Source organism: Macadamia integrifolia, chromosome 4 (genome assembly GCF_013358625.1).
Source record: "Macadamia integrifolia cultivar HAES 741 chromosome 4, SCU_Mint_v3, whole genome shotgun sequence".
Classification (NCBI taxonomy): Eukaryota; Viridiplantae; Streptophyta; class Magnoliopsida; order Proteales; family Proteaceae; genus Macadamia; species Macadamia integrifolia.
Genome location: NC_056560.1, coordinates 6519590 through 6535534, shown reverse-complemented (window position 1 = coordinate 6535534; position 15945 = coordinate 6519590). Strand labels below are relative to the sequence as shown.

The 15945-nt window shown below is 39.7% G+C and overlaps 3 protein-coding genes and 1 long non-coding RNA gene across 4 annotated transcripts; 3 read left to right on the top strand and 1 right to left on the bottom strand.

Moving 5' to 3' along the window:
• Window positions 1-636: 636 nt before the first annotated feature.
• Window positions 637-1804, top strand: LOC122075518. Its single transcript, XR_006139270.1, has 2 exons — window positions 637-890; window positions 1450-1804. It is a non-coding gene; the product is annotated as an uncharacterized LOC122075518 (long non-coding RNA).
• A 4072-nt stretch (window positions 1805-5876) lies between these two features.
• LOC122075195 (L-type lectin-domain containing receptor kinase S.4-like) lies at window positions 5877-9019 on the top strand. Its single transcript, XM_042640138.1, has 5 exons — window positions 5877-6519; window positions 6612-6850; window positions 6974-7616; window positions 8673-8870; window positions 8952-9019. Exons 1-5 carry the CDS (start codon window positions 5877-5879, stop codon window positions 9017-9019), a joined length of 1791 nt encoding a protein of 596 aa, XP_042496072.1.
• A 495-nt stretch (window positions 9020-9514) lies between these two features.
• Window positions 9515-11209, bottom strand: LOC122075193 (pentatricopeptide repeat-containing protein At2g13600-like). Its single transcript, XM_042640137.1, has one exon. It carries the CDS (start codon window positions 11207-11209, stop codon window positions 9515-9517), a length of 1695 nt encoding a protein of 564 aa, XP_042496071.1.
• Window positions 11210-13696: 2487 nt separating this feature from the next.
• Window positions 13697-15293, top strand: LOC122075192 (ankyrin repeat-containing protein BDA1-like). The gene is made up of 4 exons (XM_042640136.1): window positions 13697-14092; window positions 14242-14325; window positions 14427-14898; window positions 15235-15293. The coding sequence occupies exons 1-4, from the start codon at window positions 13697-13699 to the stop codon at window positions 15291-15293; spliced, it is 1011 nt and encodes a 336-aa protein (XP_042496070.1).
• Window positions 15294-15945: the final 652 nt, after the last annotated feature.

The window sequence follows — 15945 nt, the reverse complement described above, 5'->3', positions numbered from 1 at the left end:
TCACTTCAGGAGGTGGGAGTAAAAAAGGGAGCATATGGAAGAGGATTTCAATCTCTAGCTGAAAATTCTATCCTTCTCCCAGGGGTAGGTGCCTTCATATTTTGACTGTTAGAACTTCCCAAGGAGAGGCCGATCGCAGATTTTGTTGACAACCTCCTCATTCCTGTTTGTTTCAGGGTATCTGTCATGCTTCCTATGTATGATATTGATGAAACAACTCAACCTCAACACACATCCATGGTTAATCGTGGTCAGTGACATGAATCCTGCACCTTTCCACTCTTCTATTGTTCACTGATCTGCACTCATCTTCCATGTACTACTTCCACCGACTTCATCCTTGCCCAAAAACTTTAGGGTAATTTATAATACCACCCCTTGGAGAATGTCATTATTATAGGAACATCCCCTCTCTTTTATCAAATTAGACTCAAATCCCCTACCGTTAATCACTGTTAAGGAATATACCTTATATGTTGATGTCAGTTACTATATTTTAATTTAAATACCAAAATGCCTTTACGAAATGTGAAGTACCTAAAATACCCATGTAGTAACCCAACGTTTCTTCTCGGCAAAACCCCTCATCATCCTCTTAGTCCTAGTCTTCACCATTGCCAAAATAAAAAAGTGGATAAAAAGACGTTGCAGGCGGCGGTGGATTGAGTGTGTAGGCATGAATGAAACTCATCTGATCTCTATAGAGACAAACTTCTCCAACTCGAGGAGATGTTTGCATCTGAACTTGATTCTCGACTGCGTGATCATTTGATAGTGAAGAACAATTTGTTTATAGAAGGGGGAAATCTAGGGAGCTCTTTCCAACATCCAATTCTATGTATTTTTTACGGGAATTTTGAGCTTTTGGTTGGAATCCATCACGATTTCAGGTATTGTCCTCTTGTCCATGATGTTATTGGCTTGAAAATTAATATGTTGACTATGCCGGGGGAGAAGGGGGTAACCATTCTTATGAATTAGATACGGCAGACCCGTTTTGGGTGGCAAATGGGTCATTGGGAATTCCTAGAAGTTGCAGTGTAGATAGAATGAAACTCATTTGACCCGTTGGTATTCTCTCCTTCCTTCTAGTTGCTTTAAACGGTTTTCTGTGTTGGCCCTTGGCCGCCGGTTGTTTACTGCTGCCTCTCGTGTTTCACTGCATATGTTACATTTGTCACAGACGCACAGAGAGAGAGAGAGAGAGAGAGAGAGAGAGAGAGAGAGAGAGGACCCATTTGGGTTACTGTTTAATCCTGTAACGGAAGATGTTTGATTGATGCTCAAGGCCTGTTCATGTACAGATGTAGTTTTTCAGTTAAATGGTTTAATAATAGTTAGTTTATTATGGGTTTTGCTCCCAAGCGGAGATTTTGCTTTGTTGAGTTTTTAGGTTATGTAGTTCTCGCATGTCTTTTTTTTTGGTTGATTATGGAGGGAAATTGGCAGGAATGGTTGTTAGTGATGGAAATCATCTGGAAGATGGAAAGAAGAACCCGCGCAACATTTCAAGAGGAGGGACTACGAAGTCTTGGGGAACCACCGTGTCTAATCAATCGATCTCCACTAGTGGTAGTGCGGGATCTCCATCTAACCGGAGTGAGCAGGCTATGGCCATTGCCGAAGAGATTATAAGGAGGGTATAATGGTCATTTTAACTCATCTTTTAACTATGACTGATGGTAAGGGGTCTGAGTCTAATTTGGTGAAAAAGAGGGAATGTTCTTATAATATTGGCATTCTCCAAGGGGGTGGCATTGTAAATTACCCAAAACTTTAATATGCATTGTATCTCCCTTCTCAACCTTCTCAAGGTTACTATTTTTGTCCTCATTGCACATGGCATAAGCATCTCAATTGACTTTGCCTAGTTCAAAGATATTAAGAATCTTTGTCGACTTCCCATCGTTTGAACATATTAACTGAAGAGAAGCTCACATGCATTCATCTCTGAACTTACACATTGGAACAACACCTTGCGGCTTCTGCTTTATGGTGGTATCTAACATTCCGGTGTTTGATTAAACCCAAAAGTCTTAGTGATTCCATAATGTTCATCTTGAAGTTTGGAGCCCAGAGGTCCTGCTCTAGAGCAGGATTGCAATAATGTGGCCTCGATTATGCTGTGTGTTTAGCGCATCCTTAGGCTTGATGTTTGTAGGCGTCTAACCTCACTTATCACACACCAAATTCCTTGGTAAACCTTGAAGTTGGCTTCCTGGATATTCTTTCCATTGTCAGTTGTCCATTGGATGGTGAGGGATAAGTTGTTCAATGATCACATTCACTGACATGATTTTTCAATAATGCCAGTGTATTTTAATTTATTTTTCTCACATTGAGTGCTTAAGTGAAATCACTCAGAAAGTGTGAAATATACTGTATGACAATGTCTTCATTTTGTGGCTTGGCAGGTGGTGCCCTTTTTACCTAGGTTTTACTCTTTCTCATAGGCCTGCCTTTTATTGGCCCTACAGCTCTGTGGGATGAAGATTCTCCTTCTAAAAATGCATGAAGATGAAATTTGTTATGGAAGAAAAAAAATCTGAGGGTTCTTGATCATCTTCATTGCTCTGCTTCAGTTGAATGACCTTACTTAATGAATTCAGGGTTCAACATGGAATTCTTTTGAGTTCCTTCTCTGCTAAAATTTTATTGCCTGCAAAGGAAATGGGCATAAACCTGGAGTTCTCTAGCAAACGTTTCTAGACACTGACACTACTTCCAAGTTCCAATTCCTACTCTGTTAACTTATTTGTTATTTATTTTTCTTCATTTTTGCTGCCTCGAAAAAAAAATTCCTATATGCTTTTTTTTTGGGTATGAAACCATTGAATTAAAACCAAGAGGGTTCTCTGAGCAAGTGGCATAGGGGGAGTACACCAATGTAATACAACAAAATGGTATCATACATAGAAGGGCAGTGAGGTCATTTCATGTTAGAAGGAGAGAAGTGCACAGACTCACAGAGTGCTAGTGTACCTTGCCTTTGTGGTTCAAAGAATCTTTTCCCATTAAACAAATATAACTCACTTTTTAGCTCGATTCTTTAGATTCATGGGCCGTCTCGCAAAGATCTTCGATCCAAACCTTCACATCTACTTTTAACTTAGAAGATGAACCATGCCTTCGCTATCACCCCTCGTTATCACATTGATTCTTTAGTTCTTTTTTGCACTTGATTGGTCTTCATCCCCAAAATTCTCTTGAGTCTTCTTACATGTAAAGGATTTACTTGTTACAAATACACACTAGCCTCTTTTCTTCTTTAGAAATAGTATCATTGTGTTAGTGCTCATATCGATTGTATGGAGAAGGCACGAAGTCTTTGCTTAGATCCCGGCTTGACTCATGAGTGTTCGATTGCAGAAGGGGATGCTATAAATAATAGAGTGAGCACCTTCCCTCTCAATGCTTATTTTGGGGGATTGGCAGCGGTCGTACACTTAAGGTCTAACAAGTGGTATCGGATTGTTGGTGCCCATATCGACTGTATGGAGGAGGCCCAAAGTCTCTGCCCAGATCCCGGCTCTACTCGTGAGTCTTCGGCTATAGAGGGGATGCTCTAAGTAATAAAGTGAGCACCTTCCCTCTCAACGAGTATTTTGAGGGATTGGTAGTGGCCAAGTGGTATCGGATTGTTGGTGCCTATATCAACTGTATGAAGAAGACCCAAAGTCTCTGCCCCAGATCCCGGCTCGACTCGTGAGTATTTGGCTGCAGAGAGGGATGGGGATTGGTAATGGCCGTACACTTAAGGTCCAACACATTGATCGGGATATGAGCATAGGGAAATAATTTCCCACAATAATGTACTATTGTACATTTCTCCTCATAGTCTTTTTTTATTTTTTTAATTGCTTTCTCATTCCCACATTGGCCATACGGGTCCCATGTGGATGATACAATTCATTGTGCAATTATTATTGTGGCATAGAAAATTTCCCCACTTTGACTTAGGGAATCCTCTCACTTTTTACCCTTGGAGACCTTAGCACAAAGGTAAAGTTTTCTCCATTGTGACCTAGTAGTCGTAGGTTCGGGTCAAGAAACAGCCTCTGTGAAAGGGGAGAGCAAGACTATGTACTTTATGACACTCCCTAGACCCCACAGTGGGACTGAGTTTCGTGCATTGGGTACGTCATTTTTTATTGTTGTATATATGTCATTGCTTATTGTATCTGGGAAGCAAGAAAAGATTTGGTCTTTTTTTTTTTTTGGAGGGTGGAATGTGGGGGCGGGGTGAGAGAGAGAGTTCTAAGCTGGTATATATCATGAGAGAGATACCGGCGACCATACCGTGAACTAAAAACCTTGGTTCATCAGTCCCTCCACTCCTTATGGAAATCTGTATTCAGAAAGAGAAACCAATCCATTACTTTCCAGATCCCAGGATAAGAAATTAGACAAAAGAAGCTAAAACTACTAGTTCAAGAGTAAGCACCTCATCTTATCACCATTTAATCATATTATTCCATGGGGGAGATTACGAGAATAATCCACTGAATGAAGTCATATTATTCAAATGGAGCAAACACCCACTTGCCTAATAAGGCCCACCAAATGAGTGATCCAACCATTCAACACCATAAATGTGACAATCAAGCATTATCTTTATATTTTATAAGAGTATAATAATAAGATTTACCAAAAAAGAAAGATAGTACTGAGAAAAAAATAAAAACATATATAAAACTTTACAACTTGCTTTTAGCTTCTTGATTTATTCAAGACATCTTGCTAGTTGCCATCTTGTGTTTTTAACTTCTTTCAACAGACTAATTTTGTTCATTTTCTCAAGATTATTTTTATTATATGTTTTTTTTTTCTTTTACTAACGATGGATATTCAGGCCTTCAGCCTGACTAATACTGGGGTTGATTATATGTTTTAGCTCACTGTGTGTATATATATATATATATATATATATATATATATTGGTAGTTGTTAGTAGGTGAAGATGGGCTTCTGAAGTAGTTCTGAGCCTTTGAGGTAATGCACATGATTTTTTCTATTATATCAAGATAAAGGAGGAGAGATCTGGCTACAAAACATTGAATCTCCATCTTCAACAAGAACTGATTCCAACCAATCCAGGCATGATCAAGTCATTCTGCTCGTAAACTCTCAGTTTATTTCTGTATAACTTTTCACATTATGCACATAATATACATATATGTCCAACACAGTAAAAAACCAGAAAAGAGCTTAATACAGCAACACCAAAAGAGAAGAGGGGGGGGGGGTGTATGTAAGATGGCAAGTTCTTGAGAAGAACATTAGAAGATCATAACTATTGGCCCATCCAATAATTAATCCCACTTATTAAATGGCAGAGTCAGACCTAACCAAAACAAATAAACAGTTTTGTAGAGTGATCCAATATCAGATCAAAGCCTTTATTTGTTTATATTTCTCCCATGTAGCTAAGATTCTTATTGGACCATAAAGGTTCCATGTTTCTTGCAGGTTGGCATACTTGCTTATTCATATTTGTTATACAGGTCTTCAGGAATCTCTTGAATAGATCTTCTTTTCTTCATTACCTTCAATTTCGGTGGAGTGGCTAACCTTTCCAAGAGCACAGACCCTTTTGAAATCTGGCCATGAAGGCTTTAAGAATCATTTTACAACTCCTTTTCTTTGGGTCTGTAATTGCAGAAAACAGTTTCATCTACAATGGGTTTCACAATGTAAATTTGAGCTTATTTGGAGAATCACATATTACACCCGATGGCATCTTATCATTGACCAGTTGTTCACCAAATCTCACTGGCCATGCATTCTACCCTTCCCTGAAACTTAAGCAAAACACATCAGTCACCACTTCTCCCACAGTCTCCTTTAGTACCACATTTGTGTTCTCCATTTCACCCATGTATCCAGAGATCGGCGGCCATGGCATTGCTTTCATTCTCTCATCCACTAAAGATCTCCATGGCTGTCTATCTAAGCATTACTTAGGCCTCCCGAATGATACAAGCATTGCCAAGTTCTCAACCCATATGCTTGCAGTTGAGTTCGATATTGTTCAGAACTTTGAACTAAGTGACATCAACGATAACCATATCGGGATTGATATAAATAGCTTGATCTCTAATGTATCTGAACCTGCAGCTTATTTCATTGGGGGTAGCTCCAATCAAAACCTTTCAATTGATCTCAAGAGTGGAGCACCATTTCAGGCATGGATTGAATACATTGGGAAGGAGAAACTGATGAATGTCACAATCTCTCCTCTTCGCATCCGGAGGCCAGATAGGCCTTTGATTTCATTCCCCCTTGACCTCTCATCAGTCATAGATGAGTACATGTATGTTGGTTTTTCAGCTTCTATTGGTCTACTGTCTGCAGCACATGGTGTACTGGGTTGGAGCTTCAGGATTGATGAGAGAGCTGAAGATTTGAAGTCCTCCAAGCTCCCATCCCTTGTGAAAGACAAGAACTTGGTGCATAGGAAGGGCTTTGTAGTAGGGATTGCTCTGGCTTCAGTCACTCTGGTTCTGTTGATGATCTCAGGTGCATTGCAGGTGGCTCGGAGGTGAAAGAGTGAGGATGACTTGTTGGAAGGATGGGAAGTTGAGTATGGAGTGAGGATGACTTGTTGGAAGGATGGGAAGTTGAGTATGGAGCTCACAGATTCAAATACTTGGATCTCCTCACAGCGACAAATAAGTTTGAAGAAAGAAATATTACTGGCAGAGGAGGATTTGGGTGTGTCTACAGGGGAGTGATTCGAAGTACAGGCCTTGAAGTGGCAGTCAAGAAGGTTGCTCATGATTTAAGGCAGGGAATGAAAGAATTTGTTGCAGAAATTACTAGTATGGGAACGCTTAGGCATCGGAATCTGGTGGGGCTACATGGCTGGTGCAGAAGGAATGACGAACTACTCCTTGTTTACGATTTCATTGCTAATGGGAGTCTCGACAAGCTATTGTACAATCAACCATAGGATATTCTTACTTGGGAACAGAGATACAAGATCTTGATTGGGGTTGCAGAGGCCTTGTTGTATCTCCATGAGGAATGTGATCAGAGGGTGATTCACAGGGATGTCAAGTCAAGCAACGTATTAATAGATGCCGACCTAAATGCCAAGCTGGGAGACTTTGGCCTCTCCAAAATATATGACCATGGCATCAATCCTCAGATGACCCATACTGTTAGGACACTCGGGTACCTTGCTCCCGAGTTCACTAGGACTGCAAAGGCGACAACAGGCTCTGATGCGTATAGCTATGGTGCTCTTATGCTAGAAATGGCTTGTGGGAGGAGGCCCATTGAGCCACAGAAAAATACACTGGAGCTGGTGCTGGTGGATTGGGTCAGAGAACTACACTCTCAAAAAGAGATCCTAAGAGCCATTGACCACTTGCTGGAATTCTATAATCCAGTGGAGGCAGAGCTTGTGCTTAGTATTGGTTTGCTTTGTTCCCATCCTCTGCCCCATTGCAGGCCAAGTATGAGAAGGGTTGTGCAGTTTCTGTTAGGGGATGCCACCCTTCCTATCCTACCTCCTGATGTCCACCTTGAGCTTCCTGGTTTGGTTCGTGATTCATTGGATGCTAAACCTAGTTTCTCTGATCTTTCAAGTTCCAGAATGACCTCTTTAAAGAGTATTTTAACTAGCTCTTCAAGCTTGGACGAATAGTTTTAATCAGGCTTCTTGAGTAACTTCCTAAGGTAGAAGAATTTCCTATCAAGACTATTTGTTGGCCATTGAAGATTGTAGTTTTAGCAAAAAAGTCAGTACCCTATTGATTGCATTTGCTGGTCAATTGAGATTGTAATTTTAAGTTACTATACCAAAGAAAAGCGGAGGAAGAAAAAGAGAAAAATATTGTAATTTCATGTTATGCTATATGGTAAGGAGGGTGATCTTTGCTAAGGCCTCTTGGCTTTTACAAATCAAAATCCTACGACACTGTCATCTGCTTAACTTCATCCATATTAGTGAATTGATCAGTCCATGGTCTTTATGAGGGGGTAAGGACTAACTAGAAGATGGTTAAAATGTTGCGTTATAATGAAAACCATGCTACCTATCATTAGAATTTCCGTCCATTGTTACTATTTTACAGAAGCTGTTCAATACAACATAAGATCAATTTTCGCAGTAGTTTAAAAACGAAAAAGAAGAAGGATAAACCTTGGTATTTGTTTTTTACATCAAGATGCTGATCACCAAAAATCCCTTCAACAGTCAAAATCTTCTTCACAACTTTTCTTCCTTGGGTTTCCAATCTCAGATTCATTTCTCATATTTTTTTCATGGCAGCTTTTGGAGTCTTTCTGCAACTTCTTTTCTTTGGGTTTGTAATTTCAGAGAACAGTTTTGTCTACAATGTGTTACACATAAAAAATTTAAGCTTACATGGAGCATCGCTTGTAACACCAGATGACATTTTAATAGAAACCAACGATTCTCCAAAGCTCATTGGCCTTATATTCTACCCTTCTCCACTGAGGTTCAAGGAAAGCAATTCAAGCACTTCTCCTCTTGTCTGTGTCAGTGCCACGATGCCACATTTGTCTACTCTATTATTTCTTGGAGGCTATGGCCTTGGATTGCTCTCTTATTTACTGAAGAACACAAGCGTGCTATATTTAACCTGTATTGGTGCCTCCTAAATGCTGAGAGCAATGCCGAGTCTCTACTTGTTTACTTGCAGAAGAGTTCGATCTTATCCAGAATTTAGAACTAGCCGACATCATTGATAATCATGTGGGCACAGATGTGGATAGCTTGATCTCAGATATATCTGAACCTGCAGCTTATTTCACCAGGAGCAACTCCAATAAAAACCGTTCCATCGATCTCAAGAGTGGAGAACTGATTCAGCATGGATTGAATGCAGTGGCAAGGAGATGTTGACAAATGGGACAATCTCGCCTTTCACATCCCAAGGCCTGACAGATCTTTGATTTCATTCCCCCTTGACCTGTGTCAGGCACAGAGGATTACATGTATGCAGGATTCTCAGCTTCCACTATCTGTTATCAGCTGCGCATAATGTGATACAATTGAGCTTCAGGATTGGTTGGACTGCCAAGGAATTAGATCATGCAGAGCTCCCAACTCTAGTCTTGGTTTGCTTTGTTCCATCATTTACTTACAGACCAAGTATAAGAAGGGCTGCACAAATTGCTCTTAGATAACACAAGCCTTCCTCAACTACCAGCTATTGTTTACCTTCAGATTGCTGGTTTGATCAAAGCATCATCATATGTTTCTCTGATTAATCTTATACTTCATGTCTAGAATATTTTCTGAAAATTAAGCTTCTAGTTTTTCAAGCTTGGACACGACAGTTCGCATAAGTGAGGGTGGTAGGGTAATTTATCAAATTTTAAAACACGAGATGTTTTCAGCACCCATAATTGAGTGCATTTTCAGTTGATGAAGATTGTATGAATGAAATCATGTAGCCAAAATTTCTTGAATAACCAGTAATGGTACATAAATACCTCCAATAATTCTATAGGTCTTGTGCGGTAGAGGAGAACTTCAGTTTTAAACAACCCAACTGCAACCCAATTCCTTCTTCAAACCAATTTCATTCATCAAACTGAAAAGCCAATTTGATTCCTCAAGCCTTCCTGTTTGTCTATATATATTCGCTAGCATCACATAGCTGGCAACATTACAGGGCTCCAAACTCCGAAGCTGGTAAGCAGCTATTTCACCTACCTCCTCATTCCCATGAAGCATACATCCACTAAGAAGAGCTTCCCAAGTAATGGCATTTGCAGCAAATGGCATCTCAAGCAATAGGCTATGTGCCTCAACTATTTTACCAGCTCTTGCAAGCATATCAATAGCACATATATAGTGATCCAAGGTTGGTTCAATGCAGTATTTTGTACTCATGGAAGTGAAGTATTTCAACCCTTCATCAACTAATCCCCCATAGCTACAACTTTGTAGCAATCCAATGAAGGTACTTTGGTTATAGACGTGGCATTCTAGTGCCTTTTCTCCTACCTCCAGAGCTTTTCTGCAATACCCATTCTGCCCAAGTCCTAGTATCATTGAATTCCAAGAAATGACGTCTCTATTAGGCATCTCACCAAAAACTTGTTCTGATTCTTTGACCATTCCACATCTAGCATACATATTGATCAGTGCATTGCCTGCATAGGCATTACTCCCATGGAGACCACGTTTAATGGTGCAAGTATGTACCTGTCTTCCCATTTCAAGCATGCAGTAGGTAGTGCAAACAGTCAGAATGATTGTGTACGTAGAGGAATTAGGCTCTGTTTGTGGCTGCTGTGACCTCGTTAATTGAAGAAATAATTCTAAAGCTTTGGCAGAACAACCAATTTCTGAAAACCCTGATATCATAATGTTCCACGAAAGAGTATCTTTTTCTCCCATAGAACTGAAAATTCCAAAAGCTTTATCGATCAGGAGGTGATGGGCATAAGCTGCCATCATAATGTTCCATGAACTTAAATGTTTCCACTTTAACAACCAGAAAATCTTCTCAGCATCAGCTAAGATTCCTAGCTTGGAGTACAAATCAATCAAGGAATTCTGAACAAAAACAGATTCTTTATTGTCATCTAACAGTTTTACAATGAGAGCTTGGATCTGCGTTGCTGTTGTGAGTGCTTCCAAGTCCAAACAGGATTTCACAAGAACAGTAAAGGTGTACGAATTGGGTATTATCTTAAGGAAGAAGAAATCATCATAAAGACTTGAGAAAAGCTCTAAAGCACACAAAGGATGACGATTCTGGAAGTAACAAGAAATCATTGCTGTCCATGAGAAAACATTTTGTTGAGAAATCGGCATAGAATCGAACAACTCACGAGCTTCAGAAACAAAACCTGAGCTCGACAAGGCTGCCAACATCAATGTGTAAGACACTGAATTTCTCTGAGGCATTTCATCAAACAAGCGTCGGGCTCCTTCTAGCCGGTTGGCTTTCAGGAGAACTGTCAACATCGAATTCCATGAAACTTGATTCCTGTGAGGCATCTCTCTGAACACTTTCATTGATTTCTGTAGTTCTCCGGCTCTACCGTAATTTGTTATCTTCTTCGTCCAAAACTTAATCGTCTCATCAAAAGACCACTCCCGCAAACTCTGCTTCTGTTTAACGGTTTTCTTTCGCGCCAGAATCTTCGAGGAAACATTAGAGAATGGAAATACCATCCCACGACCACCACCAGTTCGTGGAGGAGTATACAACAAACGCATTCTGTATTTATGGAGTTTGCAGTTCGAACGCTGCCGTCAACGAGTACGGGTGCACCGGTCCACAAAATGAAACTCAATATATGCCAACTTGGCTCACTGTGGGACCCACTTGATTTGGTATGGATCTAAACCGATTCTATTGCAATTCCCTCTTAATCTGTCGACACGTGTTCATTCTGATGTGAACAGCCAAGATTAAAGGAGAGAAAGAGGCAATTTGGATCTGGATCTGGATCCTCTCTTAAACCCAACCCACGCTGAGAGTGAGGTCTTCCTTCTACAGCAGATGTCTTTGGAGAAAAGATAACAGAGGTTGCCGCTGTTCACCGGCAAGGTGGCGCCTTGTCCCTTCTGTCCCACTCCATCGCCACCTCTTCTGTCTTTGTGGTGGTGAAGTGGGAAAGGGCTGGCCCTCCTCTTTACTTGTGAGTAGGACCCAACAATGGGGTGGATTTGTAGATGATGGAGGAGAGGAAGATGGATAGGTGGAGGGAAAGAATGGAGAGAGGAGAACAGCCTAGAAACCATGATTTTAAATGGGGGTGGTGCAATAGGCTGCAAGTACCAGTCCATCGTTCACTCCACCTTCCTTCCCCTATTTCACAAATGGCAACAATGAGCCTAGATACAACAATAACAGCAATAACAAAATCAGGGCCCGTTTGATAACTTTTCTGTCGTTTCTGTTTCAAGAAACGGCAGAAACATAAATTTCCGTTTCTAGAAACAGAAACGGAATTGAAGGTGTTTGATAAGTCATGTTTTTAGAAGTCGATAGTAACCAATGAAAGAATGGCCACAAGTCGTTTCTAGAAACGGCGAAACAAAGTTCAACTTGTTTCGCCTGGGTCATTTCTTGAACCATAAATAAGTAAAAATTTTTATTTCTATTTCTGAAAATAAGTGAAACGGAATAGTTTTATCAAACGTTTTTTACTCCGTTTCTGTTGTTTCTAGAAACAGAAACGGCAGAAACGTGTTTCTTGAAACGTTATCAAACGGGCCCTCAACTCTTCCCAGAGTAGCAAAGAGTAGCAACAACTTACACCAAATCTAGAAGAAAGCAAAGACTACCATAGAAAAACAAGATACAAGGTAATTAATTCAGAGCGCCGCCACTCTCTCTCTCATTCATTTTGTTAAAATAAACATCAAGATAAATATAAAAATAAAAAATAATACAAAGATTTAACCAGATTCATACACCATATGATGTGTTACATTTTCGGTGAAAAAGATATTTCATTACGCAGAAAAACAGGTTACATAACGTTAAAAAAACTCAACGAGAAACCCTAAAAAAATTGTAAATGTGAAAAGTGAACACTGAACACTGAACACTGAACACGGATTTGTTGCCATTTCTGTGTCTGCGCTGCGTGGATGCAGAAAGGTTGGTGGGAGGCAGCCCCCTCCCCATTTTCTTTCTTCTTTGATGGTCGTACTCCTTTTGCTCATTATTTCTCAGCCATCCTCTCTCGGATCAAAATCCTCTGTTTTTTTCATTCATGTTTTTTCTTGTTTTGCTACCTGGAGAACGCGACACATGGACAATAAGGAGACAATGGTCAAAATTGGGTAAAGATTATTACATCCGGTGCATTAGTCTTAAAATTATCCATGTGTCGCGTTCATGGATGAGAAAAACAGAGGATTATTTTCCTCCTCTCTTCCCTTTCTTTTCTTTGTTTTTGACTTTTGCTCCTACCACCAACCATGATTTTGACGGTCAGTGGACTTTGGGTATACCTCAACAAAACCCACCACTCGCACAGAATTCATCCGACCCTCGCGAATCTTGCCTCAAGCTCCTGCTGCGGTAAGATCTCTTCTTCTTCTTCTTATTTTCACTGCATATATCGACTGGAAAAATTCAATCTCTGCACTTCTCCTTCTTCTCTGGTCACGGATTCCTATAGTTTCCATGAGTTGAATCGAAAGGCTTAGTTTAGAAATTGTCTTGATTTCTTTAATTTGGGATGTTGTCCCTGATTTAGTCTTGCCTGAATCTTTTGCACTGAGAATGGGTATAGTAGGGTTTACGAGTGTTTATCACTTGGAGTTTGCTTTAAACATTTTCCTTAAAATTCTTTTTTCTATAAGAAATTGCAAACTAGGATCTGCATTTGGTCCCTCGATATGGACATTTCTCTTTCCCAGTGAGTATGGTTTCAATACATGAATCTGTAATTTCTTATAAATGGAGGCCTCTGTTATTTTTTTCTGTTGATTGAGTGATGACTTATTCTAAGAAATTAATATGAAATTGAAGTAGAAATCCAACCAAAGAGAGTCTAAAGAGAGGTCTTTCTAGCTTCCTAAGTGTTTGGATTTTGAGTCCTAAAAACCTATGAATATTCTATTTCCTATTAGATAATCCTTTTATTCCATCTTGTGCAAGCATAGGGGGCTGAACTTCAAGGGCTTTTTTATCTATAAAGGAGAGAAGGAGGTGGCTTGTCCTGTCATACTTATCACCTTATAATGATGGATCCGAGAATGATTAAAGCAGCTCAAGATGGAGATGTAGATTCTTTGTACGCATTACTTGGGGAGGATTCATATATTCTTGAATACGTTGATAATATTCCATTCATTAATACTCCATTACACTGGGCTGCAATTCATGGCCATACCTCTTTTGCATTCGAAATTTTAAATCTGAAACCTTCATTCAGTATGAAGCTAAACCAAGATGGATTTAGTCCTATGCACCTGGCTTCTACATATGGGCACCTTGAGGTTGTGAAAGTTTTACTGAAAGTTGATGATGGACACCGCTTAGAGAAACTGAAAGAGATATTAGCAGTCGATGGTGATCTTTGTAACCTTAAGGGTAAAGGGCGAATGACTCCTCTTCATTGTGCATCCATCGCTGGACATGTAAATGTTTTAAATGAATTGCTCTCCCATTACCCCAAATCTATCATGGATTTAACTTCTAGGAAGGAGACTGCTCTTCATCTGGCATTGAAAAATGACCAAGTTGAAGTCTTCGAAGCATTAGTGAACTGGCTCCAACGTCACTGCAGCATGACCTTCTAAGTTGGCAAGACCAAGAAGGCAACAATGTCTTGCATCTTGCAGTACTTTTAAAAGGACATAGCAAGGTTAAGGTAAGTTTAAGGTTCGTCATTTATTCTCTTGTGTGTTGTAGTAATGCATTTGTTTGAATCAAATTGATTCAAAAATATTAATTCCATCGTAGCTTGTACAGGTGGTTGAGCTATTGCTTCATCATCGTGGAATCCTTGTAAGAAAAGCTGTGAAGATCAACTCCAAGAACAAACATGGATTTACAGCCTTGGATCTTATATTAATGGAGGAGGTTCCAATGGGACAGGACCAGGGCAAAGTAGAAAGCATCCTTCGTGGTGTTGGAGCTAAAACAGGGAATGATGATATTGGGCGTGAAACAAGAAGAACTTCTCTCAAGATGAAATGGGTGCTTGCCCATTACATAAAACCAGTGCTTCAGTATTTCAGTTTCAGGGTAGATTTAGATATTCCAAATGAAATAAGGAATGCACTATTTATAGTAGTTGCTCTTATTGCAACAGCAACCTACCAGACTGGAATTACCCCTCCCGGTGGTTTGTGGCAGGATACCTACATCAATAGTGGCCCCGACGATCCTATACCGTCGCATGATGCTGGAAATCCGATTTGGTATACTTATGATCCACACGGTTATACTTTTATCATGATTTGTAATTTTCATGCCTTCATTCTATCTGCAATCCTGCTTTTCAATCTCACAGAAGGATACCCTCTTCGTGGTCCAATTCAAATCACCTTATGCTTGTTTCTAATTACTTATATTTGGTGGACACCAATCACCCCACTTGATGTTATTTATCGATCAGAATTATTCAAATTTCTTCAAAATAATGGTGTGATAACAGGGGCTATGTTGTTTTTGGTACTGATCTCTTGGGCTCTCAGTGATAATTGGATGGGAAATATTTGGAGCCAACTTTCATTATTATTCTGCTCTGATTAATTTTTACTGGAATTGGAATCAGAATCGGAATCAAAGGTTGATGATTCATACTGGTTTTGTAAAGATACAACAAATATGTAATGATGTTGTTATATTTCTATATCATAATGAAGTTCAAAATTTGTGTGACCTGTGATGGCTAATTAGCTCTGTTAGTTATAGGGTAATCAAGAATATCATCTCTTCATTAATCTAGTAAATAGCATCAGTGTTGTTTAAGCTTGTAAAAAAAATGAAAAATTTAAGGAAGTTTGGATAAACTTGTAAGAGCAATCATATTTTAGAATCTCTCATAAACATGGAAAAAGGAAGGATTGCATTTTACTGTTACTTGACAGAAGAATCATTTTAAAAGGCCTTGTGAAAGTTGATGTATCAGCTTCCTTCAATCATATTGAAAAAGAATTTGTTGCAGAGCTAACATGCATGGGAAGTTCTAAGCATCTGAATCTGGTTCAGCTACATAAAGGAATGATTAAATCTCCTTGCTTATGATTATGCCCCAGCTTCCAAGGGAGTCCCAACAAGTTATTTGCTCAGCAACCCAAAGAGAACAAGAAGGATACAAGATCTTGACTTGAGTTGCAGAGTCCTCATTGTATCTCCATGAAGAATCCGACCAACAAGCACAGATGCTTATGATTACGGTGCTCTTATGATAAGGGTGGTTTGTGGTAGGAGGCCAATTAAGCCGCAGAAGGAATTGTTGGATTGTGTTAGGCAATGGTGTCCC